This window comes from Polychytrium aggregatum, assembly GCF_025602895.1.
Source record: "Polychytrium aggregatum strain JEL109 chromosome Unknown BJ171scaffold_38, whole genome shotgun sequence".
Taxonomy (NCBI): Eukaryota; Fungi; Chytridiomycota; class Chytridiomycetes; order Polychytriales; genus Polychytrium; species Polychytrium aggregatum.
The window spans coordinates 365,019-386,622 of record NW_026516240.1 but is presented as its reverse complement, the minus strand read 5'-3'; the positions used below and the strand labels follow the sequence as shown (position 1 = coordinate 386,622).

The 21,604-nt window shown below is 54.8% G+C and overlaps 8 protein-coding genes across 8 annotated transcripts; 4 read left to right on the top strand and 4 right to left on the bottom strand.

The window, feature by feature from the left end:
* Positions 1-5,651: 5,651 nt before the first annotated feature.
* On the top strand, positions 5,652-6,748 carry BJ171DRAFT_517722 (uncharacterized protein; the record flags this gene model as incomplete). The annotated part of the gene is made up of 1 exon (XM_053112178.1): positions 5,652-6,748. One exon carries the CDS (start codon positions 5,655-5,657, stop codon positions 6,684-6,686), a length of 1,032 nt encoding a protein of 343 aa, XP_052963749.1. The 3' UTR covers positions 6,687-6,748.
* Positions 6,749-7,147: 399 nt separating this feature from the next.
* On the bottom strand, positions 7,148-7,665 carry BJ171DRAFT_517720 (uncharacterized protein; the record flags this gene model as incomplete). Its single annotated transcript, XM_053112177.1, has 2 exons — positions 7,349-7,665; positions 7,148-7,297 (listed from the first exon to the last, which is right to left on the bottom strand). Coding segments are annotated over exons 1-2 (453 nt in total), but the record flags the coding sequence as incomplete, so codon positions are not given.
* BJ171DRAFT_517716 (uncharacterized protein) lies at positions 7,637-7,938 on the bottom strand. Its single transcript, XM_053112176.1, has one exon. It carries the CDS (start codon positions 7,903-7,905, stop codon positions 7,687-7,689), a length of 219 nt encoding a protein of 72 aa, XP_052963747.1. The 5' UTR covers positions 7,906-7,938; the 3' UTR covers positions 7,637-7,686.
* A 391-nt stretch (positions 7,939-8,329) lies between these two features.
* On the top strand, positions 8,330-10,473 carry BJ171DRAFT_462231 (uncharacterized protein; the record flags this gene model as incomplete). The annotated part of the gene is made up of 2 exons (XM_053108506.1): positions 8,330-8,645; positions 8,717-10,473. The coding sequence occupies exons 1-2, from the start codon at positions 8,381-8,383 to the stop codon at positions 10,471-10,473; spliced, it is 2,022 nt and encodes a 673-aa protein (XP_052963746.1). The 5' UTR covers positions 8,330-8,380.
* Positions 10,474-12,129: 1,656 nt separating this feature from the next.
* On the bottom strand, positions 12,130-14,139 carry BJ171DRAFT_585048 (uncharacterized protein; the record flags this gene model as incomplete). The annotated part of the gene is made up of 7 exons (XM_053114342.1): positions 12,130-12,239; positions 12,332-12,421; positions 12,882-13,275; positions 13,386-13,514; positions 13,597-13,704; positions 13,784-13,911; positions 14,037-14,139. The coding sequence occupies 7 exons, from the start codon at positions 14,137-14,139 to the stop codon at positions 12,130-12,132; spliced, it is 1,062 nt and encodes a 353-aa protein (XP_052963745.1).
* Positions 14,140-14,700: 561 nt separating this feature from the next.
* On the top strand, positions 14,701-16,082 carry BJ171DRAFT_570322 (uncharacterized protein). The gene is made up of 3 exons (XM_053113628.1): positions 14,701-14,899; positions 15,047-15,260; positions 15,451-16,082. The coding sequence occupies exons 1-3, from the start codon at positions 14,742-14,744 to the stop codon at positions 15,901-15,903; spliced, it is 825 nt and encodes a 274-aa protein (XP_052963744.1). The 5' UTR covers positions 14,701-14,741; the 3' UTR covers positions 15,904-16,082.
* Positions 16,083-18,447, top strand: BJ171DRAFT_517680 (uncharacterized protein). Its single transcript, XM_053112174.1, has 7 exons — positions 16,083-16,254; positions 16,293-16,581; positions 16,813-17,014; positions 17,185-17,361; positions 17,549-17,566; positions 17,711-17,815; positions 17,911-18,447. Exons 1-7 carry the CDS (start codon positions 16,172-16,174, stop codon positions 17,997-17,999), a joined length of 963 nt encoding a protein of 320 aa, XP_052963743.1. The 5' UTR covers positions 16,083-16,171; the 3' UTR covers positions 18,000-18,447.
* On the bottom strand, positions 18,448-21,544 carry BJ171DRAFT_445331 (P-loop containing nucleoside triphosphate hydrolase protein). Its single transcript, XM_053108166.1, has 5 exons — positions 21,215-21,544; positions 20,696-20,955; positions 20,204-20,469; positions 19,921-20,014; positions 18,448-19,768 (listed from the first exon to the last, which is right to left on the bottom strand). The coding sequence occupies exons 1-5, from the start codon at positions 21,369-21,371 to the stop codon at positions 18,782-18,784; spliced, it is 1,764 nt and encodes a 587-aa protein (XP_052963742.1). The 5' UTR covers positions 21,372-21,544; the 3' UTR covers positions 18,448-18,781.
* Positions 21,545-21,604: the final 60 nt, after the last annotated feature.

Here is a 21,604-nt window from a genome sequence, read left to right as displayed (position 1 = left end):
GGGGTGCAGGAGGCCTTCGTCGTCGCGCTGACTGAGAACAGCGCCAAGAGCATAGTCAGATGCGTCGGCTTCGATGACGCACTGACGCTCGGGGTCGAAGTGGCGGAGGACAGGACCGGTGCTCAGGCATTCCTTAAGCTTCAGGAATGACGTTTGAGCCGAGGGAGACCAGGAGAACTTGATGTCCTTCTTCAGGAGGTCCGTCAGCGGGGTGGCGATCTTGGAGTAGTCCTTGACGAACCGACGGTAGAAGTTCGCCAGGCCGAGGAAGACTTGGATGTCGTGGGCAGATCGGGGGATCTCCCACTCCTGGATGGCCTTGACCTTGTCGGGATCCATGGAGATTCCATCGGGCGAGATGATGAACCCGAGGAAGGCGACGGAGGACTGGTCGAACTCACACTTTTCAAGCTTGAGTGAGAGTCCGGCGTCTTGGAGCTTGGTCAGGACTTTCTTGACATGAGCGTCGTGCTCGGCAGGATCGGAGGAGTAGATGAGGATGTCGTCCAGGTAGACGACCACGAACTGGTCAAGGTATTCACGGAGGACATCGTTGACGAAGGCTTGGAACGAGGCAGGAGCGTTGGTCAAGCCGAACGGCATGACGTTGTACTCGAAGTGGCCGTAGCGGCAGCGGAAGGCCGTCTTCCACTCTTCACCTTCAGCGATGCGCAAGAGGTTGTATGCGCCTCGCATGTCGAGCTTGGTGAAGATCTTGGCCTTGCCGAGGTTGTCGAACGTCTCGGCAATCAGGGGCAAGGGACAACGGTTCGGCACGGTGATCTTGTTCAGGGCCCGGTAGTCGACGCAGAGACGGAGGGAGCCATCCTTCTTCTTGACGAACAGGACTGGGGCACCGGCAGGGGACTCGGAACGGCGGATGAAACCCTTGGACAAGTTCTCTTGGATGTAGGTGTGGAGGGCGTCCATCTCCGGCTTGGAGAGGTTGTAGACGGGCCCAAACGACGGAGACGCACCTTCGACCAACGGGATCGTGTGGTCGTAAGGGCGGTGCTGGGGGAGCTTGTCGGCCTCGGACTTGGAAAACACCTTGGCAAAGGACGAGTACTTGGAGGGGACAGAGGGCTCGGCCTTGGGCTTGGCTCCAGCGTCGACGGAGCAGAGGGACAGGACTCGGGCAGCATCCAAGAGGAACACTTCCAGGCCTTCCTTCTGGACGGCGTGCTGGAAGGGGATGCTGCCGATCAGGCTGACGCTGGGCAGGGACTGGGTCTTGGTCTTGGTCTTTGGGACGGCAGGAGGCAAGGCAGGACTGGGCTTGGGCACGGCAGGAGGCAAGGCAGGGAGGATCTCGGGCTCGGCTGGGGACTCGGCTGGGGACTTCTTGGACTCGGGCAGGGACACGGCAGGCTCGGCGGGGACCTCAGCAGGAGACTCGGCAGGCGGCTCGGCAGGGCTGGACCTAGAGGGCTGTGGCTCGGGAGAGAACGGGGAGGCCAAACTGTGGATAGAGGTGCAAGGCAAGAAAATAGAGTCATGGTGCCAGTCAAAGTAGGGTTTGTGTTTCTTGATCCAATCCATACCCAAGATGATCGGGTATGAAGCCAAGGGAATCAGCGCGAACGAGATTTGTTCATAGTGGCTGATGCCTGTGATCATAGAAACACAAACTCCAAGACTAGACTCCATCGAAGAACCATCGGCAAGAGTGATGACGAAAGAAGTTGCAAAGGTGGGGAGAGCGTGGGTTGCGGCGAATCCAGTGTCCATAAACGAAGTAACCGCGCCGGTATCGATCATGGCGGTTGCCCGTATGGACTCTGGACCGCACAGCAGAGTCACAGCGAGGGAGGGCTGACGTTGGATGTCAGGCTCGGGAGGCGAAGACGAAGAAGCAAGAGCGGTGGAAACGGTGGCAATGGTGACGGGGGCAAGATGGCAAAAGGCAGAAGAGTGATTTACCGTGGAGACATTTACAGGAGGAAGATTTATGACATGATTGACGCCTAGGAAAGCTCCTCCGACCTTTTCTAGGCAGAGAAGTTTTCCTGGTCGTCAAGTTTATTCACATCAACGACAGCCAAAGAAGCATCGATGGCAGCCAAGCGGGAGGATGCCTTATTGGGGCAGCGAAGGGCAATGTGCCCTTCCTGCTTGCAATAAAAGCAGCGGTTGGCAGCACGGAGGGCGGCCTTGTCCTCGGCGGTCAGCCTGCGAGCGGAGGCCTGGCTGAGGTCCATGGGCTGCGGAACGTTGAAGGCTTGAGCGGGGCGAGGAGGAGGAGCAGGAGCGAAGGGACGAGGAGCCGGACGGAAAGGGAGAGGAGCCGGACGAGCAGGAGCAGGAGCAGGAGCGGAGCGGTGGTTGGGACGGCGGGAGCGTTGGTCCTCCTGGCGGTTGTCGATGGCGATCGCCGCTTGCATGAGATCTTCGAGGTTGTCGAAGGAGCGGCGGGAGAGTTCGTCTTGAACCGAGGGCTTGAGTCCACTCTCGAAGTGGAACATGAGAGGGTCTTGGGACCAAGTGACGAGGTGGACGGCTTGGCGGCGGTACTCGGCGGCATAGGCGGCGGCGGAGGTGACTTGGTAAAGCCTGACCATCTCGCGAGCAGCGGCGATGGTGGGCTGGACCTGGCCAAAGGCAGCACGGAGCCACTCGGAGAAACCGGCAAAGTCACGGATGGCAGGGGGGGAGCACTCGGGGTCTCTCTCCAACTGATCGATGTACGGCTGCATGTAGTCTGCAGCAGTACCATCGAGATAGGATAAGGCGTAAAACACCTTATCCCTTTCAGTCTGGAAGAGGGGAGGGTTGGACACGAAGGCCAGTCTGCAATGCGAAAGGAAGGCATTGCAGCGGCTCGGGTCCTTACCAGAGAAGCGGTCGGGAGGACCTATCTGCCTGGTGGCAGAGTTGCGACCAGCAGGGTTGTCCTCGGGGTCTTGGGCAGGATCATCGACGTCGTCAGGAACGCCGAAGTAGGGGCGACCTGCACGACGGATCGGGGCGGGAGCGGGAGCAGGAGGAGGTAGCTGGGCCTGGTAGCTGCGGAGGGCCTCCTGGACACTGGCGGCGACAACTTGGCGGACATCCTCTTCACGGCGAGCCAGGACCTGGTCCATACGATCGGTGATGCGGTTGAGCGCATCATCCTGATCGTGGAGGAACTTGGAAAAGTCCTGGAGAGAACGGGCGTTCTCGGCGGACTGGATAATGACCGCACGGATGGCCTGGAGCTCGGGCTCGGAAAGGCCAGAAGGGGAAGCCATTGGTAAAAGAGATAGCGAAGGGAACGGGGGCAAAGGCAGGGCAAGTGGGGGGTTGTTGAAGGTCTTGCCAAGTGTCAAGACTGGACAACGGGGCAAGCAGGGAAGTGCGCAAGAGTCCTAATGCAAGACTCGAACGTAGGGAGAGGAGCGGGGACTGGACTGGGACACAGAGTGTCAAGTGTAAAGCCAAAGTTTTATTCTAGATCCAAGGCTTAGGATACTAAAAATACAAAGTGGCAAGACGAAGGCAAAAGACAGAGGCTGGTCGGAGGGCTATTTATGCGAGCGCCAGGGATCGACGCTGCAGAGCGAGGGGGCAGGAGCGAAGCAGCGGCGGGGAGGGCGATGCAGCGAGCGAAGCAGGTGGCGGCCGTGACTCGGGATCCGTGAGTCAGCGGGCGTCAGTGGCGGCGGCATGGCGGTGCCAAGGCGTCAGGCGGTGTCGAGGCGGCGTCGTGGGCGTAACCCATGACCAACAGCAAGGAAGCGGGAACGGAACACAGACAGCGCGCGTGCTGGCGGGAAGACAACAAGGCAGCACAGCGCGGGAAACAAACAAACAGAAGGAAGGGAAAGCACTAAGGCAGGCAAACAGAAAGGAAAGGGCAAGGGTAAAGGAAGGAAGAGGGCAAAGGCAGAGGGTGTTCATGACAGATACCAAGCAGGTGGTATCAGTAGAAGAGAGTTCGAACAAAGTGTAAGGAGTGAACAAGCGCAAGGACGAAGACCAAGTGCTTGGTATGAGCTTTATTAGCTTTTAGCCCCGAACACCAAAGAACAAGTTTTGTTCGAACTGGTGTTCAACATAGGCTCAGACATGCAGGGCTATTTATAGACCGGGAGAAGGTCGAGGGGCAAAAGTGGGCGAGAAGGGTGGAGCATCACAGAGAAGCGAGAAGGGGGTGCGAGAGTGGCTGGTGTGCAAGCGAGAGAGGCTTGGCACAGCCCGGGGACATGTGCCGAGCGGTGGGGGAGGCAGGAAACCAGTAGACGCGGGTGGCAACGGCGCGTGCTCATGCATGGGGGCAAACAAACACGTGGGGACTCATGATTGGTGCGGAGGGCGAGAGCATGCGGGACAATCTCATTGGTCCGTTGTGATGCTGGTCATCACAGGCAGAGCCGTGGAATCTTTCCGGATCGGGGACTTTTGGTTCCCTGGTATGGGCATGAGGTTGTTCGGCTCTGGGTTGCTGGAATTGTTGGAGTTGTTGCTGCTGCTGGAGCACTTGCATTTGTTGCTGGAGTTGAGCCTGGAGCTGCTGAATCGCTTGTTGTTGCTGTTGGCATTGAGCAGTGAGGGCCGCGATCTGTTCAATGGCAGGGTGGGCGACGTCGTCCATGGTCGAGTGAAGTATGATGTAAGAAACAGGGGCAGGAACAGGGCTGGGGTGAGGGCTGACTTGGTGGGGGACGACTGAGGAGGTTTACTGGAAGTACAAGAGGCAAGAGACTAGGTAGAGTGATGATGTATTGGAATACTTCACTGGCGGGTTTACAGGCGGGGTCAAGGTCGGGTATAAATGGGCCGGATGGTCTTTGCTGACAATTTTCTAGAAAAGAGGCTACACTACAAAGACGTTTCTATGGAGAAGGAATGGGACGCCCCTGCTTCTCTAGGCCGGGGCAGTGGATCTGGAATTCCAAAAGCGCAGCAACCTCTACTGCCAATCAGTCGCGAGTGGTAACCGTGTGTCTCTCTCTGCACCGGCGTGTCCTGGTTCATAACACCGTATTTCACACATCACTAATGGAACCGTATCACAGATCTCAGATCCCAAACAGAAGCATCGAGCCACCACCACCAATCGAAATCGAAAACGAGCTCGAATGGGAAGTGGAAGAAATTCTGGACTCCCAGCGTCAAGGGAGGGGCATCAAGTACTTAGTGGCATGGAAAGTGTACCACGTCTCGGATGCAACATGGGAGCCCGCATCCTTTTTGACACACTCACGCGAGGCCGTAGAAGACTTCCACAGGCTTCATCCAACCAAGCCAGCACCGCGATCTACAAGGCTATCGAGATGAGGAGGGAGTGATGTGACGACCCGGCGTGGTCGCCACATCGGGCGTGCGTTGGTTGGTTCCAAGCCACGTGCGATCGTCTCTTGCTGGGCCTCAGTATATAATGGCTGCCTCTCCGGCCCCCACGAGTGCCCAGCAAGAGAAGTCATCTGTACTCTCCCGTCCCGCAATATACTCCTGTCCAGCTCCCAGTTTCGTCTTTCGGTTCCGTCCCCGTTTGCCCTGCCTGTTCGCCCTGCCTGCTTGCCCTCGCCTCGGTCCACCCTCGCCCCGTCCGTTACAATGGCTCCAGAAAGGACTGATCCAGGGATCGGTGCTGAGCCCACTCATGTTCAGCGCCTTCATCGACGATCTGCCAGGGCCGAATGGTGACCAGAACAAGAGAAGCAGCATCCAACATGGCCAAGATGGGCCTGACCCTCGGGAACCTCACGGCCAAGACCTCAACGATTGCATACCGCACGTTCTTGCGGCCGATGATGGAATACGGCCTCGCCCTCGACGCCATCCCAAAGAACGAACAGAAGCGGCTCCACCGGACACAAACCTTCTGCCTGAACTTACTGTTCCGCACCGCTCGCACGACTTCACACGGAGCACTGCACCTCAATTGCGGATTACCCACGATGGCGACAAGAGCAAAGGTCCTCGGCATCCAATGCCGAGCACGATGGGAAGACGTCGCCACACACGACGACAAGATGATCGCCCTCATCACCCGCTTTATCCGATCCACGGCGATGAAGGACCAGCCATACCTTGGCAAGCCCTTCTACGAAAGCATCCAATGGAACCTGACCTGCACCCGCAAGGAGAAGAACGCCACGTTCTCGATGTCCATGGCCTTTGCCAAGGACGACGACTCGACCACGGATCGCACACAGATTCTGTCGGTCAAAACACTCATGCTGACCCACGATGCCCACACATCGTTCAAGCGAGGACAGCAGCTGACGGCTGCGTGCACACCAAGAACGAAGATGTCGGGAGTCTGGACCCAACTTGGACCAAGCATCCCACGCAGACTACACGTAGTAATGGTGTGGTGGAGACTGGGGGCATTCACCTGGCACCCACACGGCAAGTACCGCCTCTGTAAAAAGTGCAAATGCAACGGCGAAGGCCGAATCGAGCTGAGCAGATCCCACGCACAGACGTGTGTGGATGAGGAAGACACCTTGGACGCCCTGGTACAGGGCTATAAGGATATTTTCACTGGATGGACCGAGCCCGAGACCGAAGGTGTCGGGCCTATTGATAAATTGTTGGATATGCTGGGAGAGGTTGGCAAGCTGGAAAACGAAGAACCCATCGTGGGACAGGCCTTCAACGGTCTGTGGACTGATCTGGAACAGATATTCCATACCCTGATGTGGAGACTCGCTGGATGGCAAGCCAGGCCCGGCGACATTCCCGAGTGGGACTTTTAAAACACTCGATGTACTCCATGAAGAGCGAGATGCCGGGGACCACGGGGTCCTGATGGATAGTGTACTGCGGTTGAAACGAGTGCACAATGAGAGCGAGGGTTCCGTGGAGGCCCGTGAGCATGGTTGAAAGCGAGGGTTGATGAGAGGGATGGCGATGATTTTGGGCACTTGCGACCCAAGAAGTGCCTCCCTTTCCAAGGCGGTCCCTGACAAACACTGTCCCAATCTTGAACATGGGTGAACGGCGCCACCCCACTGCCACAAAGTGTTTCATGTGGCAATATTGGGAGGACTGAGCCACCCTGTCACCCCAGAGGCAGCTCGCTCTGTCCATCCCTTGGCTGCCTCGGTTTCTGTCTCTCACCATCCTCCAACCCCTTCCAGCCATGTTGACACCCACCAGCAACCAGCTCTATTCCTGCCCTGCTCACGGCACCGACCACGATCTGTTCCTCTCCTACCGTGCCCAGACTGATGCCAACACTGTCCAGGCTCTGAAGGAGGTGCTCACCTCGGTCGCCCTCCGTCGATATGGCAAACCCCTTTCTGTCTTCCACGATGTCGACTGCCTCAACAATCCCAGCGACCCTCATGCCAGCCCTATCAGCGCCCTCCCCACCAGCAAGGTCATCATCCTGCTCCTTAGCAAGGCCTCAATGGACTTGATGAAGAACAAGGCCAAGAATGGCCAGGAGGACAGCGTTATGCTTGAGATCAAGACCGCCCTCGACCTCAAGGATGCCAATCGCTCCCTCCCTGTCCTTCCCCTCGGAATCGCCACCAAGGAGACCAAAGACGGCGTCGATGTCTTCACTCCCTTCCTGCCCTATATGATGTCCCTCCCCGACGACCCTGCCTTTGCCCCCCTCAAGCAGATCCTCGGCAGAGTGAACCAGATCCAGTCCTTTGGCTTCCGCCCCGACCAGATGCACAAGCGAGCCTACCGCCTCCTCAACCTCGTCCATCCCATCCCACCCAACATGGATCTCATTACGGCCATTCATGACAAATACTTTTGTGATTCCAAGTTCCGAGTCGATCCCATTCGCCTCGACACTCTGCTCAAGCAACTCACCCTGACTGGCCGCGCCGTCATCTCCGGCATGGGTGGCATGGGCAAGTCCGTCCTGGCTGTCCAGATCCTCCATTTCATGATGGGCATTCTGAATGCGAGCAACAAGGACGACCTCCATGTCATCAAAGCCGAAACCATCGGCATCAAGCCGCAGTACCGCCAGGTATTCTGGATCAACTGCTCGACCGAGTCGACTGCCCTCGATGGCCTCATCGAGATGTTCCCTGGCATCGAACCCGAGGAGATCAAGGAGTACGCCTCAAAGTTCCTCGCCAACACTCACGGCTATCTCCTGGTACTCGACAATGTCGATGACATCAGCGTGGTCGACTCTGTGTTTGAGCACTCCAAGTCGGTCGGGTTCAGCGGCGATGTGGTGGTGACGACCCGGCTGGCCTCGCTGCCTCCTGGTGCATTAACCAGTGCTCTTGAGACCAAGGCACCGAGCTTTCAGCACGATCTGCTCCGGCTCGTCAACTGGGACGACAAAACCACGCTCGACTACATCATGTCGTCGTCGCCAATGATTGTCCAGCGACTTGTGTCGGACGAGGCCAGGAAATCCCTCGACAGCATCGTGGCCAAGATCAGTGGATATCCACTCGTCATCCAGACGTTCATGACATTCTACGAGAACAACGAGGTGCCGCTGTCCGAGGTCGATCGGCTGTTCTCCAAGGTCCTCGAGGAGCAGGATGGCGATGACGACACGCGATCGTCGCTCAAGGTGATTGTGGATCTGTCGCTGGACTCGCTGATGAAGCGAGGAGATGAGGGCATCGAGGCAGCCAGGCTGTTCGGTGCACTCAGTCTGGTGGCGCCGACCAACATCCAACTCGAGTTGATCAAGGAGATTGCAGAGCAGTTGGAGCTCAAGACCGAAGGTGAGTTGCGAGTGGATCAAAGTGCAATCAATGGTGTCAGTGTATGGAACTGATCATTCATCTGTCCACAGTGACCGATCTGATCAAGATGATGGTCCAGAGCGGTCTCCTCCGAAGTCGAACCGAGGGAAAGTACTCGACACACTCGCTCACCCAGCAAGTGGCTCGAGAGTATGTTCAAGCGCATGAGAAACTGGATGTCGAAGCAATCGAAGATGCAACGGGCGAGGTGTTGATTAAGTTGACAAACTCGATGGATCTTAAGGCACAGTCATTTGCGGAGCACCTCGAACAATACGCCGAGAAGACCGTTCCAGAGGTTTACACCAAGCAACTGCATTCCTCGATCGAGTTCCAGGTTGCCACATTGAACTTTCATAAGCCACTCTACAACAAAGCAATGGATACATACAAGAGGCTCTTGGAACGAATTACGGTGCTTTTTGGCACCCTCGACCATCCTCTCTTTGCCATTATTCTCAATAATATGGGTGAAGTGGCAAGATCGCAAGGGCACTTGGACGATGCACGCGCCTTCTTCCAAAAGTCACTCGATATCTATGTCAAGGTCCATGGCACCCGCGAGCATTCTAATATTGCCGGGACCCTCAACAACATGGGTTTATTGGCAAGATCCCAAGGACGCCTGGACCATGCACTCGCTTTCTTGCAAGAGTCCCTTGATATCAAAGTCAAGGTCTATGGCACCCGCGAACATCCCGATGTTGCCACGACCCTCAACAATATGGGTATGGTGGCAAGTGACCAAGGACGTCTCGACGATGCACTTGCTTTCTACCAAGAATCTCTTGATATCAAAGTCAACGCCTATGACACCCGCGAACATCCCGATGTTGCCTTGACCCTTGACAATATGGGTGGAGTGGTAAAATCCCAAGGACGTCTGGACGAAGCACTCACCTACTGCCAAGAATCCCTCGATATTATGATCAAAGTCTATGGCACCCGCGATCATCCCGATATTGCCCAGACCCTCAACAACATGGGTTTATTGGCATGTGACCAAGAACGTCTGGACGATGCACTCGCTTTCTTGCAAGAGTCCCTTGATATCAAAGTCAAGGTCTATGGTACTCGCGAAAATCCCGATGTTGCCTCGACCCTGAACAATATGGGCAATATGGCATGGAACCAAGGTCTCCTGGATGATGCACTTGCTTTCTACCAAGAAGCTCTTGATATCAAAGTCAAGGTCTATGGCACCCGCGAGCATCCCTCGGTTGCCACGACCCTGAACAATATGGGAATGGTGGTAAATGACCAAGGACGTCTCGACGATGCATTTTCTTTCTTCCAAGAGTCCCTTGATATTATGATCAAAGTCTATGGCACCCGCAACCATCCCGAAGTTGCTGGAACCCTTAAAAACTTGGGTATGACGGCAAAATCCCAAGGACGTCTAGACGAAGCACGTGCCTTCTTCCAAGAATCTCTTGATATTATGATCAAAGTCTATGGCACCCGCGAGCATCCCGATGTTGCCCAGACCCTCTACAACATCGCTTTCTTGGCATGTGACCAAGAACGTCTGGACGATGCACTTGCTTTCTTCCAAGAATCTCTTGATATCAAAGTCAAGGTCTATGGCACCCGCGATCATCCCGATGTTGCCCAGACCCTCAACAATATGGGTACGACGGCATCCAAACTAGGACGTCTGGATGAAGCACTTGTCTCCTTCCAAGCCGCATTGGAGATTTGCACCAAGAACATCCAGGACCCTGAGAACCCCTATATCAAAATGATCATGAACAACATTCATATCATCGAAAGGCAGCAAGGCGAGCAAACCGCGGTAGCCAGATAAAATAATGGCTGCTTATGTATCTCATGATTTGTACTATTATGATCGCATGCCTGTGCAATTGAGAAGCTTCCACTCTTATATTTGCGCATGCATCATAGCTGTAACAAAGATGAGAGGATTGATAGAACTATACAGCACACTGTACTTAGCAAATTGGCATAGTCAGCACCAAATCACACTCACCCTTGGAGATTCCAATCACCCATATGACCAACAGTGCGTTCCTAGGGATTTGGACAGGGCAAGCACTCGTAAACGGTCCAGTGCCATCGAGAATGGCAACGACGACAGTCACATGCTGCTTACAACACATTCCCACTTTAAGAAAGCTCGGTATCTCACTGGACCGATTCGGGGCGAGAAAGCAATAGGTGAGGATATCTAAATGAATCAGCCCACCCCATCGGCCATACGACGTGACGAGAGTGGAAGAGAACCTGAGTTGCATTCTGGAACTGCGTTTATGATCCTAAGGCTCGAGCTTTGGTGGCAGCCAAGTCCGCCTGCGCCTGACAAGCTAGGTCGTCTGTGCTGTGGACGCCGCAGGAATGATAAAATGGCAAGCCTGTATCCAGCAAGCTCTCCAAGCATTACAGCTTATCTCATTGGAAATGTGACACTCCATTTTTGACCTCTGGTCTATAATTCATCACCTAAAGCCAATGCCACTGAAGACGACTGTTCGCCACACCCTCCACTTTCGCACTCTTGCTCAAGGGCAGAGCCAGCCATCGTCGCTTCTTTCCCGCATAGATGTTTCCCCACAGCCTCGTGCGCAAATTCACAGACCGCATCAGATGGCCGCCATATCGCTCAAGCGTGTACTTCCATGCAACACACAGTTGCCCAAGGCTAATGGCAGTCACATGGAGGCCATGGACAAGAGCATCCTTGCTCAATAGCGTCTCAAAGTTTTATTAGGCCATCGGAGGCCGAGCAAGAAGTTGTCTCGATTCACAATCCTTGGTCCGAGAACCTTCAGATTGGCAGAGGGGGCGGCTCTATAGCCTTTGGGACAGTCCCATCAGTTCGTTGTCATACTGGTCGGTCAGCACACGATAATTCACTGAATGGTACAATAATACCGAAATTTTGTCGATATTCGCTGTTTTTTGGTATCCCATCACTCAAAGCTAGTGGTCTCTCAGCATCCATGCCCTCGCCACGACAGAGGGGCTTACGATCGACAACGTGAAGGAAAGGGTCGATTCAGAAAAGTAAATATCAATATTAGCTCAGGAGGAGATCAAATCACTTAGTTTTTTGATATCCTCTCCGATTGAAGGGTCGTTCGGATAGATTTGCCTGACTTTCTCGCACTCGACCAGAGCATCTTTGATCATCTGTATGTTTCCTGCCTTTGCTATTTCGATCAAGGACGCTGCTTTCCTCGTGTGCAGTCTGGCTCGAGCTTTCCTGGCTGTTTCGTCTTCATCACATTCTCCGAATTCGCTAATAAGATCACGGCCTTGCTGATCCAATATGCTCAATCCTCTCGTTGAATCTTCTAGGGCATCATGGGGTCGGCCCAGCTTCAGATAGCATGCCGCCCTACTTGAATATAAGCTGTAAATTGATTTGGTAAATCCTTCTGGAACAACCCCTTGGACATCTCTTCCCATCTGATCGATGGGTGTAATCCGCTCGGTTTTGGGCTTACACAGGATTTCTCGGCTGAGCCTCAATCGACTTTGTATATGCATTCAAGGCGGCCTCGAAGTTTTGGGCCCGGAAGAACGTATCGGCTCTTTCTTTCAAGAATTTCGCTGATAATTATGTAACACGTATTTAGACCCATAGCGTATCAAGCGCAACTTTCATTGCTCAAGTTGTTGCTGCTGCTAGTCTCAAAACATACGTTGGTCTTCAATCGCTCCAGTGGCGACGGCTCCTCCAGATTCAACTCTCAGCTGCTCCTGGTATGTTTTGATCCGAGCAAGCCATTTTGCTGGGCATTATGGCATCCGAATCATGAAGATATTAGCCGATTACTCAAGCGATAGTGCTGCCTAATGCTCGGGCCCTGGAATTGTGTACAGATCCATGATTATCGAGGCGTATCGCATCCGCAGCTCACCGTCCTCGCTTTCACGCGCGACTTTGGTTGGGATGGAGCCTCTCGACGTGAATTCCACCTCAATATCTCTATTGGCTCCTCTTGGGGGTGGCCTTGATCGTGCTGCATCGTGTCAATGGTAGCAGCGTGAGCAACATCGAAGGATCCTGTAAATGACTTGGCCTCTCGCCTCTCGCCCTTCGCCCCTCGCCATCGCACGCGTGGCAAACGTGACGGATTCATTCCTCACTTGCCGACCCTTCCTACCCCGGCGTCGGACGGCTCTCCCAGATATCATTTCTCCAGTTCTAAAGCGGAGTAATCAAAAATAATCGCAAATCTATAACCATACCTTGTGGATACTGGTTGCGAAGCTGCTGTCGCACACGCGCCCGAATCACATCCATGTCAACCAGGTTTGAGTCGGAATCTGAATCGGCGTCTGGTGCTTCTACCACATCCTCCTGGCTATCGAATATGGCTTTACTCTTGATAATGGTATCTGGAGCAGCATAGCCACCGAGCTGAACCCCGCTACATGGGTTTGCTGGATTTGACGGGTCATATCGCTGTGTTCTGAAGATTACACCATCCGTTTTTTCATCAACCTCATCAAGTAATGTTTCCGAAGGAAGAGTTTTTGAATCTCGTTCGGGCTCGAGAGAGTCGCCAGCTTCTTCGTCGTCGCTGTAATCTCCAGCTCGCAATTGCGGCTTGATCTGCAAGGTAGTATCTGACAGAGACGCCTTTGCAGTCGGCACGACAATTATTCAGGAACGACGATGTGTCAGTGGGATTCACGCCCCATTCAATCGATGGTTCACCACAGACTGGGCCTGGAAACTCATCGCCGTACCAGGGCCAATGCGCGCTCCTCTGCCTTGAGACGCTGGATTTGCTCCCTCCCCTCTCTTTCAGCTTCAATTTGTTTCTTGACCAGAAAATGGTCTCGTTCTTTCTGTTGGCGAGCGCGCTCGGCACGATGCTTGAGATTAAGAGGATCGGAATCAGCATCGTCCCCCAAGGTTTCCTCAGGCTTGATCCTTGCCATGATTCAATCCACTTACGTGCTCGCCGTGCAAACGAAGCTCTCTCTCGCCTTGCTCGCGGCGCTGCCGAAGCTCATCCCTTGACTTGCACACAAAAGCGCACGTTGTCCACAATTTTTCCTCAGCCTTGCCAAGAACAAAAGACTTAGTTTCGGCATCAGAAACGCTCAAGGAGACGTTTGGACTTATTAATGTGAAGGGATACCTTTTGGAGGACCAGTTTGACACAGTCGTTTCCCAGGCTCGCCGTGGACGCATCATGGATGATCCTGTCGAATAAATCGATTTCGAAAAAATATGGAGCGAAATTGACTCGAAGATAAAGAGAATTGCCTGAATGGTATGCGACCCGACGCGTCAAAACAATATTCTCATCAGATTACCCAGCCAGAGGCGGAAACCATCAATAACCGCAACGTTTGCTCGCTCGCTCGAATCCACTCTGCAAGTTTACATACAGTATACATCGGTCTTGCTCGCGACCAGACCCTTGACCTCAACGTCTATGTAGATATGTGTTGATGTTTGCGTCCACTCAAACTCTTTTAAAATCACAGGCATCGTTGATCAGGACTACAGTGGATTGAAGCCCAGTACTTTCCTGGCGCTTTAGATGATGCGCGAATCGGACGAGGGTGGGAGGTGCTGGGATGGCCGGCTTGAACCTCTTCAGAATGCGCGGGAAGAGGCGGAGGCAGGTGGCTAGCGTGATGCCCGCGCTACCATGCGCCGCAATAGCATTCGGAGCGTATGTTTCTCGCGACCGCATCTGCGATGGCCAGCCCGCGCTGAGCCGGCATGTCTTGGCCCGCCCTCGAGCACATTTGGACACGTTGGGCAGATCGAGTGAATGCTTTGGTCATGCGCAAGTCCTGGTTCTTGTATCGCAGTATAAACAGGCTGCCAGAGGCGATCCCAATCGTATCAACGAAGGCCAATCGAGCGCCCTGGTGAGCTCTCCGTGGCGCGGTCTCGAACTGCCGATTCTCTGGCCCAGTTGTGGCCGACACGGCTCCTTGGCCAGCCAATGGCGTAGTTGTGGGATGGCGATGGATCCCGTGACCCGCGGCAGAAAAAAATGTTGGCCGCTCGTTCTGCCGGCCTGGACTCGGCCTTCCTGCGAACCTGGCCTCTGCACGAGCACCAACACCCCTCCGGACAGAATGAGTGCGCCGACGGACATGATTGCCATTCGAGTGGCCCTTATGGTCCTCTTTTACACGACTGTCCACAACTGTATCTCGGCCCTGGTGCCCTGGATTGTCCCCCACGGCGTCCTCAAGGAGCTCTGCCGACGGGACCGCATCATGATCCCTGAAAAGTATGTGTCCAGCGCTGCTTCTGGCTCACGGGGCATCGATTGAGGAGGATACACATTTTCGTTGTACGCTCATTCGTTCGTGCCACATTGATTAGTTAGAAACCAAGCTCATTCGTTGCCTGCCTGCGTCTTGTGCCCAAATCCTAGGTTTTGCTCCACACTGCACGCCGTCATCACAGGGACGCTTGCGGCATACGTTATCTTTGTCCAGAGGGAGTTCCATCAGCAGGACCAGCTCTACCATTACCCAAAGCTTCTCGATTGGGCCTTGCCACACCTGGCCGGATACTCTGTCTACGATATGGGCACCATGTACCTTCAAGGAGGATGGGGTCCCGAAGTCTGGCTCCATCATGCCATGGTAGGCCTTTGAAGCTCTGCTGCGATGGCTCGCCAAGAAGCTGGATACTGGATGCATGGCTTTGCAGCTCGCCAAAGTACGCAGAGCCAATGCCTTGCCAACCAACCTGGCAGAGCTGGCTGCCTCGACCTTGTCACAACCGGCTGCTTCTCAACTGACAACCGTCTCTGTCTCGCCCCTCGAATCGCAGACAACATATACACCTGTCGCGATGATGCTCTACCGCACTGGTGCAATCGGCGTGGTCTATCTGATGCTTGTCGAGTTCACGGCGCCGTTCCAGAACGGTGTCTGGTTCTACCAAAAGATCGTCCGACCTGCCCTCCATCCACATATTCCCAGGACCAGCTGGCGAAGCCACCATGACCCCGTTTATTCGATGCTTCTCTTTTTGCGGGCCATAAGCTTTGTCGTTTTCCGTGCCTGGGTATCGCTTCATTTGTGGAGGACTCTACCTTTCCTGCGGTCGCATCTAACCAACCCCAAACGCTGGTTTGGAGTTGCAGACCAGCCTGAGCCCTTCCTGATGCCCGGCTATCTCTTGCAGTATTGGGCTCTGGTGATGTTGAGCGGGGTGTGGATGGTGCTTACGTTTGCGGCTTGGGTACGAGAGTACCGGAAGCCTATTGGCAAGCTCCACTAATCAACTTCCACGATGAAGATATCCCGGGGAATCGACACAGTCATCCCGGGGGGGGGGCGACGACAACCTTCGCGCCACAGCGATGATTCGGCGTGAAGTGGGGAGACCGGCCATTTCAGTACTGCTGTCTTGGATTCGGCGACATGATGAATGATCAAAAATATAGAGGAGTTCTTGTAGCACATCTGGATCATCAAAAAATAGCCAGGCACTGCCGGACTTGACTGCCCCAGGGAAGTCCTCTGAGAGTGGGCTGCCCGAGAGTTGAATGGGTTGCAACTGCGCGCCGGCCCAGGACCAAACGGAACCTGGGCTTGATCTGATCTCTTGCGGCTGGACTCCCACTCCCTGGTGCCGCCAATCCCCCCCCCAATGGAGTCGTCAATCAGGAAAAACAAGATTCTACTCCTTGGCACAGAAGCCTGTCGCCACACCAGCGTACTCCGGCATCTATTGGCCCATGGCAGCTCGCCCGAGCAACCAGCGGGGGATGTCATCCATGACGACCACGCCAAGGTCGTTCCTTGGCGCCTCGAAACGAAATACTACGTTGCTGATCTCCAGATCTGGGTCGATCAGATCGACAGCAAACAAACGTTGGAGGAGGTCCAACAGTTTTGTGAGGCTGTCGGGAGTGCAATCGATGCGATCATCTATGTCTTTGACAAAACCGACGAGGTAAATTGCCTGCTCCAAGGGAACGCATTGGAGTGGCAGACGGCAGCCCGGTCCCTGGGTGATGATTATTCTGTCGGCGATGCTGGGATATGCGGCTCGTGAATGCAGCATCTCTCTCGCATCCCCCCCCACTCGCCTGCATCGCTCTCCCATCGCTCCTGCTGACTGACTCGCCTCTTGCCTAACGTTTGGATCCTCGACTGTCACTCTGGTAATTATCAAATTCTCAAGGCCGAGCTAGGCCTTTCGATCATCGAAAACTGGGCACATTTTGTTCACGAATACGAGCCCAACATTGCCCTCTGTGTGGCTTTCAGTAGCCGGCGCACTTGCGATCTGGATGCACCCAGCAGCGAAACTGAAGACTGGTGCATCGCCAATGGATTCGAATATATCGACATGGATCTCTCCCCAGCAGAACCGGATGAATTTGGTGAGCTACAACGGCGTCGTGGAGGCTGACTGTTCGTATCCAAGTGCTATCGCCATCGGCAGCGCTGTCTGCTTTGCACGGTGGATGGGCGATGGAATCTGCGCCCCTCGGCCCTCCCAACCAACCACCCAGGTCGCCCAACCTCCCCCTTCCGGCTTGCTCGCTCTCAGGTTATGTCGAAAAAGTCGGACTCGATCGGATCGTCGAGGCACTCGAGTCAAATCTGTGGGATGGACACCGCCCCAAGGGCACCAGGCCAGCCAACCGTCCCGCTTCAGCGGTGCCCATCGACCCAACGGAGCTGGGAAATGACGATTTTGGCCCATTTGTGCAGCCCAATCATGAGGGTGAGTTTATTCGGCTTATCTCGCTATGTCAAGGCCATATTACAAGTGTCCCAAACCACGGAGGACATGGAAAGCGATCAAGGGCGCCATGTCCTCCATCGTGCTTGAATCGGCGCTGTGTTGGCGAGGGTGATGTCCCCATAGCAAGTGATCCTCACGGCCGCTCTTGCTATCTCTGCTTGGGCAGTTTTCGATGGACTGGAAGGTAGATGTGCATCTGAGCTTGGCCCGATGAATGCCGGAAGGCGTCCTCTGCCTCGTGAACGAGGTGGAGCCATTGAACGACTCGACAGCCAGTAGCACATTGTCTCCTGAGTATGCTGAGACAAATGTATCGGTTGGTCTTTAGAGATGCCGACCGACGAGGATATAAGCAAGGTCCACGAACTTTTGTTTGGAGGGGCCGACAACGATGACTCGTTCGAGAGAACCCTGCAGACACTCCGGAACTTTCGTGGCAAGTATTGGACGCTCCGTTGTGGGCAGCCCGACAAAGCACCAGGAATGGTCCCTCCCACACACAACTGCTTATCGCGCTGCCCTCTGTAGATCATAGCGAGACCCTTGACGATAAGGACCGGCGGGCGTTTGCAGCCAAAATTGCCCTCTCCTTTGGCGTGGAGCTCGATCGCAGCTAGATTGGGCGGATCAAAGGCAGTCGAGGACAGACCCATCGGCTCTCTTCGGTGGCTGCCCAATCCATATGCTGATCGCTCGAGGGTGATGCATTTTGCTCGGTCGAAGGAAAGGTGCGACATGCATGTTCCCACAATGGCCCTATTGCCAACGAATCGCCAGTGATCATGCAGCTTGTTGTGAATGAAACGGGACAGCGATCTGCAGTCATCAGTGGCTGGCAGCACGATTGTTCCCAATCTTGGTTGGCAGCCGCTTTACTTTCATGAGTTTTGGGAGCACCGTTTTGGGGGCATCGTTTTGGGGGCATCGTTTTGAACACACTCGGCCGATCTCCTGTGGCGGCGATCGACTGCACTCAGCCCCGAGCCTCCTTGGTTGGTCATAGCATCGTTGGATGAGTGTGCATTCGGGTCCGGAAATCAACAACAGCCCCGACTCAAACCAGGATGTTCCGTTTCGAAATGGGTACGCTGTATTCGGATACTGATGATGAAACATGGGAGACAGCGAGGGTCTCCAAAATAGAATGGCGGGGGAGGCTACAATTCAAAGGAAGGCCGCTGTGCAACGGCGCAATCTGATCAGGCGTCAAGGGGGGGGGATGGAAGAAGCCGAGGCAATTGAGTCAGGTACGAGCCAAAAACGCACAGGCCTCGAAAACGGGGGGGGGTGAGCGGATGCTAGCAAGCTCCACGCCTCTACAAAAGCTGGACAGAGCGACCGATGCCGCGAGACGAGCGGGAATCGGGAGCTTGCCATGCGTCGGGCATCGGGATGGCATTTAGATCTTCATGTCGGCACAGACGGACTTGCGCAGGTGGGCCTTGTACTCGGCAATTGTGCCTTCCCACAGATGCGCGTTTTGGTTCTCGCACACCCAGATCTGCTCAGCAACTTGTGAGATGAGACGGAAGTCGTGCGAGACCAGAACGACGCCACCCTCAAACTCATTGATGGCCTCAGCGAGCGAGTCGATGGTTTCGATGTCGAGGGCGTTGGTGGGCTCATCAAAGAGGATAATGTTGGGGGCGTTGATCGAGAGCTCACAGAAGACAATGCGCGACTTTTGGCCGTCGGACAGCTGGTCGATGGGACAGAGCTGGTTGTTGCCAGTCAGACCGTACTGGCCAATCTTTTGTCGCCAGTACTGAATATCCTGCGGGAGGTCGGGGAACTTGGCTCGCAGATAGTCCACCGCCGAGAGGGACCCATCCAGTTGCTCAGCCGAATGCTGGTTGTACCGGCCGAGTTTGAGCGAGGTATGGCGGTTGACGCTGCCCGTGGTGGGAGAGAGCTCACCGGCCATGAGCTTCAGCAGGGTGGATTTGCCGGCACCGTTGGGGCCAACGAGAGCAATGCGCGAGTCGGTGTCGACGCCAAACTCCAGGTTCTTGTAGATGGCATTCTTCTTCAGGTTGCCGTCGTAGGCAAAGCTCATATCGTCAAAGGACAGGACCGGAGGAGGGAGCTTGCCGGAGCAGTCAAACTGGAATCGGAACTCGCGGTTCTTTTGGACCTTCTCGACGAGGCCATCGGCCTCCATTTTGTCCAGAATCTTTTGACGCGACTTGGCTTGGCGAACCAGGTTGGCGTAGGTACCGCAGGAGGCAATGAACTTTTTGATGTGGGCGATTTCATCCTGTTGCTTCTCATAGGCCTTCATCTGGTTGACCTCGAGCTCATACTTGGTCTTGACGTAAATGTCAAAGTTGCCACTGTAATGATCAAACTGCCGCTTGGGGTTGAGCTCGATAATGTTGGTGCAGACCTGTGTGTGGATGGGGTGTGAAAACCTGGTCAGCAAATGACGGGCACCGAACGCGACATGAATACCACTGCTGCGAGCACAGCTGGAGCTCCAAATCCGAAGCAGTCAGAGCAGGCAGACCCAAGCGGCAGCGCTCGTTGTAAGGTGGCTACCTCATTCAAAAAGTCAGTCGAGTGCGAGATGATGAGAAGAATGCGGTTGTATGTCTTCAGATACTCCTCGAGCCACACGCATGCTCCCAGGTCACTGTGCAACAGACCAGTGGGGCAAAAACAGTAACGTTAGCACTCCGCGCAGCTCAGCTGGCTTTTCAATCGGACCAATATCGATCAGGCATTGGCTGTGCACGCTGCAGCGTCTGAGTCTCGGGCTGGCAGTCGAGACTTGTGTAGGGCTCTACACTTGAGCAAGCTCGGCGGCACCCATCATACGTACAGATGGTTGGTGGGCTGATCGAGGAGAAGAAGCGTGGGCTTGACGAAGAGAGCGCGAGCCAAAGCAACACGCATTCTCCAGCCGCCAGACAGATCCTTGGTTTTAAAGTCCATCTTCTCCTTAGTGAAGCCGAGACCGTAGAGAATGGAAGCAGCACGGCTTTCAAAGGTTGAGGCATCAAGGCCGTCAATGCGCTCGTAAATGTCATCGAGCAAGGGAGATTCGGGATCCTCCTCGAGGATGGTCTCCATCAGCTTCTCGAGACGCTGTTGTTGAAACGAGTGGCAGGGGAGCGCAGAGGATAAGAGAGCGATTAGAATGTGTCGACAGAAGGGGCTACCAAAAAGACATGCCACCGGAATCGACCCTCAGCAAGGATAAAGACGATATACAGGCGACCCTGGGTTGACTGTCGGGCTGCAGCCTGTGTCGACACAGCCCCTACAGCGAATTTCTGACTATGCCACCTGCAGGCACGGACGCACAGCTTACCGCGAGCTCCTTGTTGGCATCGTCGATGACGGCATTCAGGGCGGTCATCTCCGTGGGGGGATACTCAGAGTTGAGCAGGAAGATATCGATATGGTCCGGAATGGGCACCTCGCGAGCGTACAGAGCCTCGAGGAAGGTTGACTTGCCCGACCCGTTGGGGCCAATGAGACCATACCGACGGCCAAAATTGAGCTCAAGGGTGGTCTCCTGGATGAGAACCTGGGAGAAATACGTCAGAGAGAACTGCTCGATCTTGATATCTGCGAAAAGACGACGGGTAAGATTCATGAGCAGAAAGTCACTCCAAAGAGACTATGGATATGCAGGGAGTGGCCACTTGAGGCGACATCAAATGCAGCAGCGTGGGCGATCGGACGAGCGGAGGGCCAACAAGCGCATCGCCAGCGAACGGAGAGCCATGCCAGCGAAAAGACAGCAGCTAAACCGGCGGTCGTTCTGGGGGCGCACGCCGGGCGAGCAAGCGAGCAAGCGAGCACGAAGCCAACGGAAGATACGTACCTCTGCTGTCCTTCTGACTGGTCAGGACACCGGAGCAGGATCGGTTGTTCTCGATCTTGACCTTGCCAACGCCGGCGGCCAGACTGTCGACTGACGAGTTCTTTGAGCTCTTTGCAGCCTTGGCAGACTTGGCAGACTTCTTTTCCTTAGGAGGCATTCTTTCGGCTTGGGCAATCAATCGACTGGGGATGGGCAGGAAAATCTGGAGGAGAGGGAGCGACCAAATCCACAGCGAGGATGCAGAGTCCCAAGGAGGCAATCGCAACAGCCGGAAGGCAGACCAGATGGCGGCGGGAGGGAGGGAGAGGTGGGATTGGCGGCGAAGCCGGGGCTATAAACCACGCCCTTGGGCTGACAAACCAAGAAAAAAAAAAAAACGGACGAAAAAAA

Bases quoted from the DNA above. Each gene is read 5' to 3' on its own strand.
- BJ171DRAFT_445331 (XM_053108166.1), bottom strand. From the start codon at position 21,371: ATGCCTCCTAAGGAAAAGAAGTCTGCCAAGTCTGCCAAGGCTGCAAAG. The intron at 20,956-21,214 runs GTACGTATCTTC...GTCTTTTCGCAG, and splicing joins CAGTCAGAAGGACAGCAGAG to ATATCAAGATCGAGCAGTTC. The intron at 19,769-19,920 runs GTAGCCACCTTA...ATCCACACACAG, and splicing joins CGACTGACTTTTTGAATGAG to GTCTGCACCAACATTATCGA.
- BJ171DRAFT_517716 (XM_053112176.1), bottom strand. From the start codon at position 7,905: ATGCCGATGGTTTCGGCTTTGATGACATGGAGGTCGTCCTTGTTGCTC.
- BJ171DRAFT_570322 (XM_053113628.1), top strand. From the start codon at position 14,742: ATGAGTGCGCCGACGGACATGATTGCCATTCGAGTGGCCCTTATGGTC. The intron at 14,900-15,046 runs GTATGTGTCCAG...CCCAAATCCTAG, and splicing joins CGCATCATGATCCCTGAAAA to GTTTTGCTCCACACTGCACG. The intron at 15,261-15,450 runs GTAGGCCTTTGA...CTCGAATCGCAG, and splicing joins TCTGGCTCCATCATGCCATG to ACAACATATACACCTGTCGC.
- BJ171DRAFT_517680 (XM_053112174.1), top strand. From the start codon at position 16,172: ATGGGTTGCAACTGCGCGCCGGCCCAGGACCAAACGGAACCTGGGCTT. The intron at 16,255-16,292 runs GTGCCGCCAATC...GTCGTCAATCAG, and splicing joins GGCTGGACTCCCACTCCCTG to GAAAAACAAGATTCTACTCC. The intron at 16,582-16,812 runs GTAAATTGCCTG...CAAATTCTCAAG, and splicing joins TCTTTGACAAAACCGACGAG to GCCGAGCTAGGCCTTTCGAT.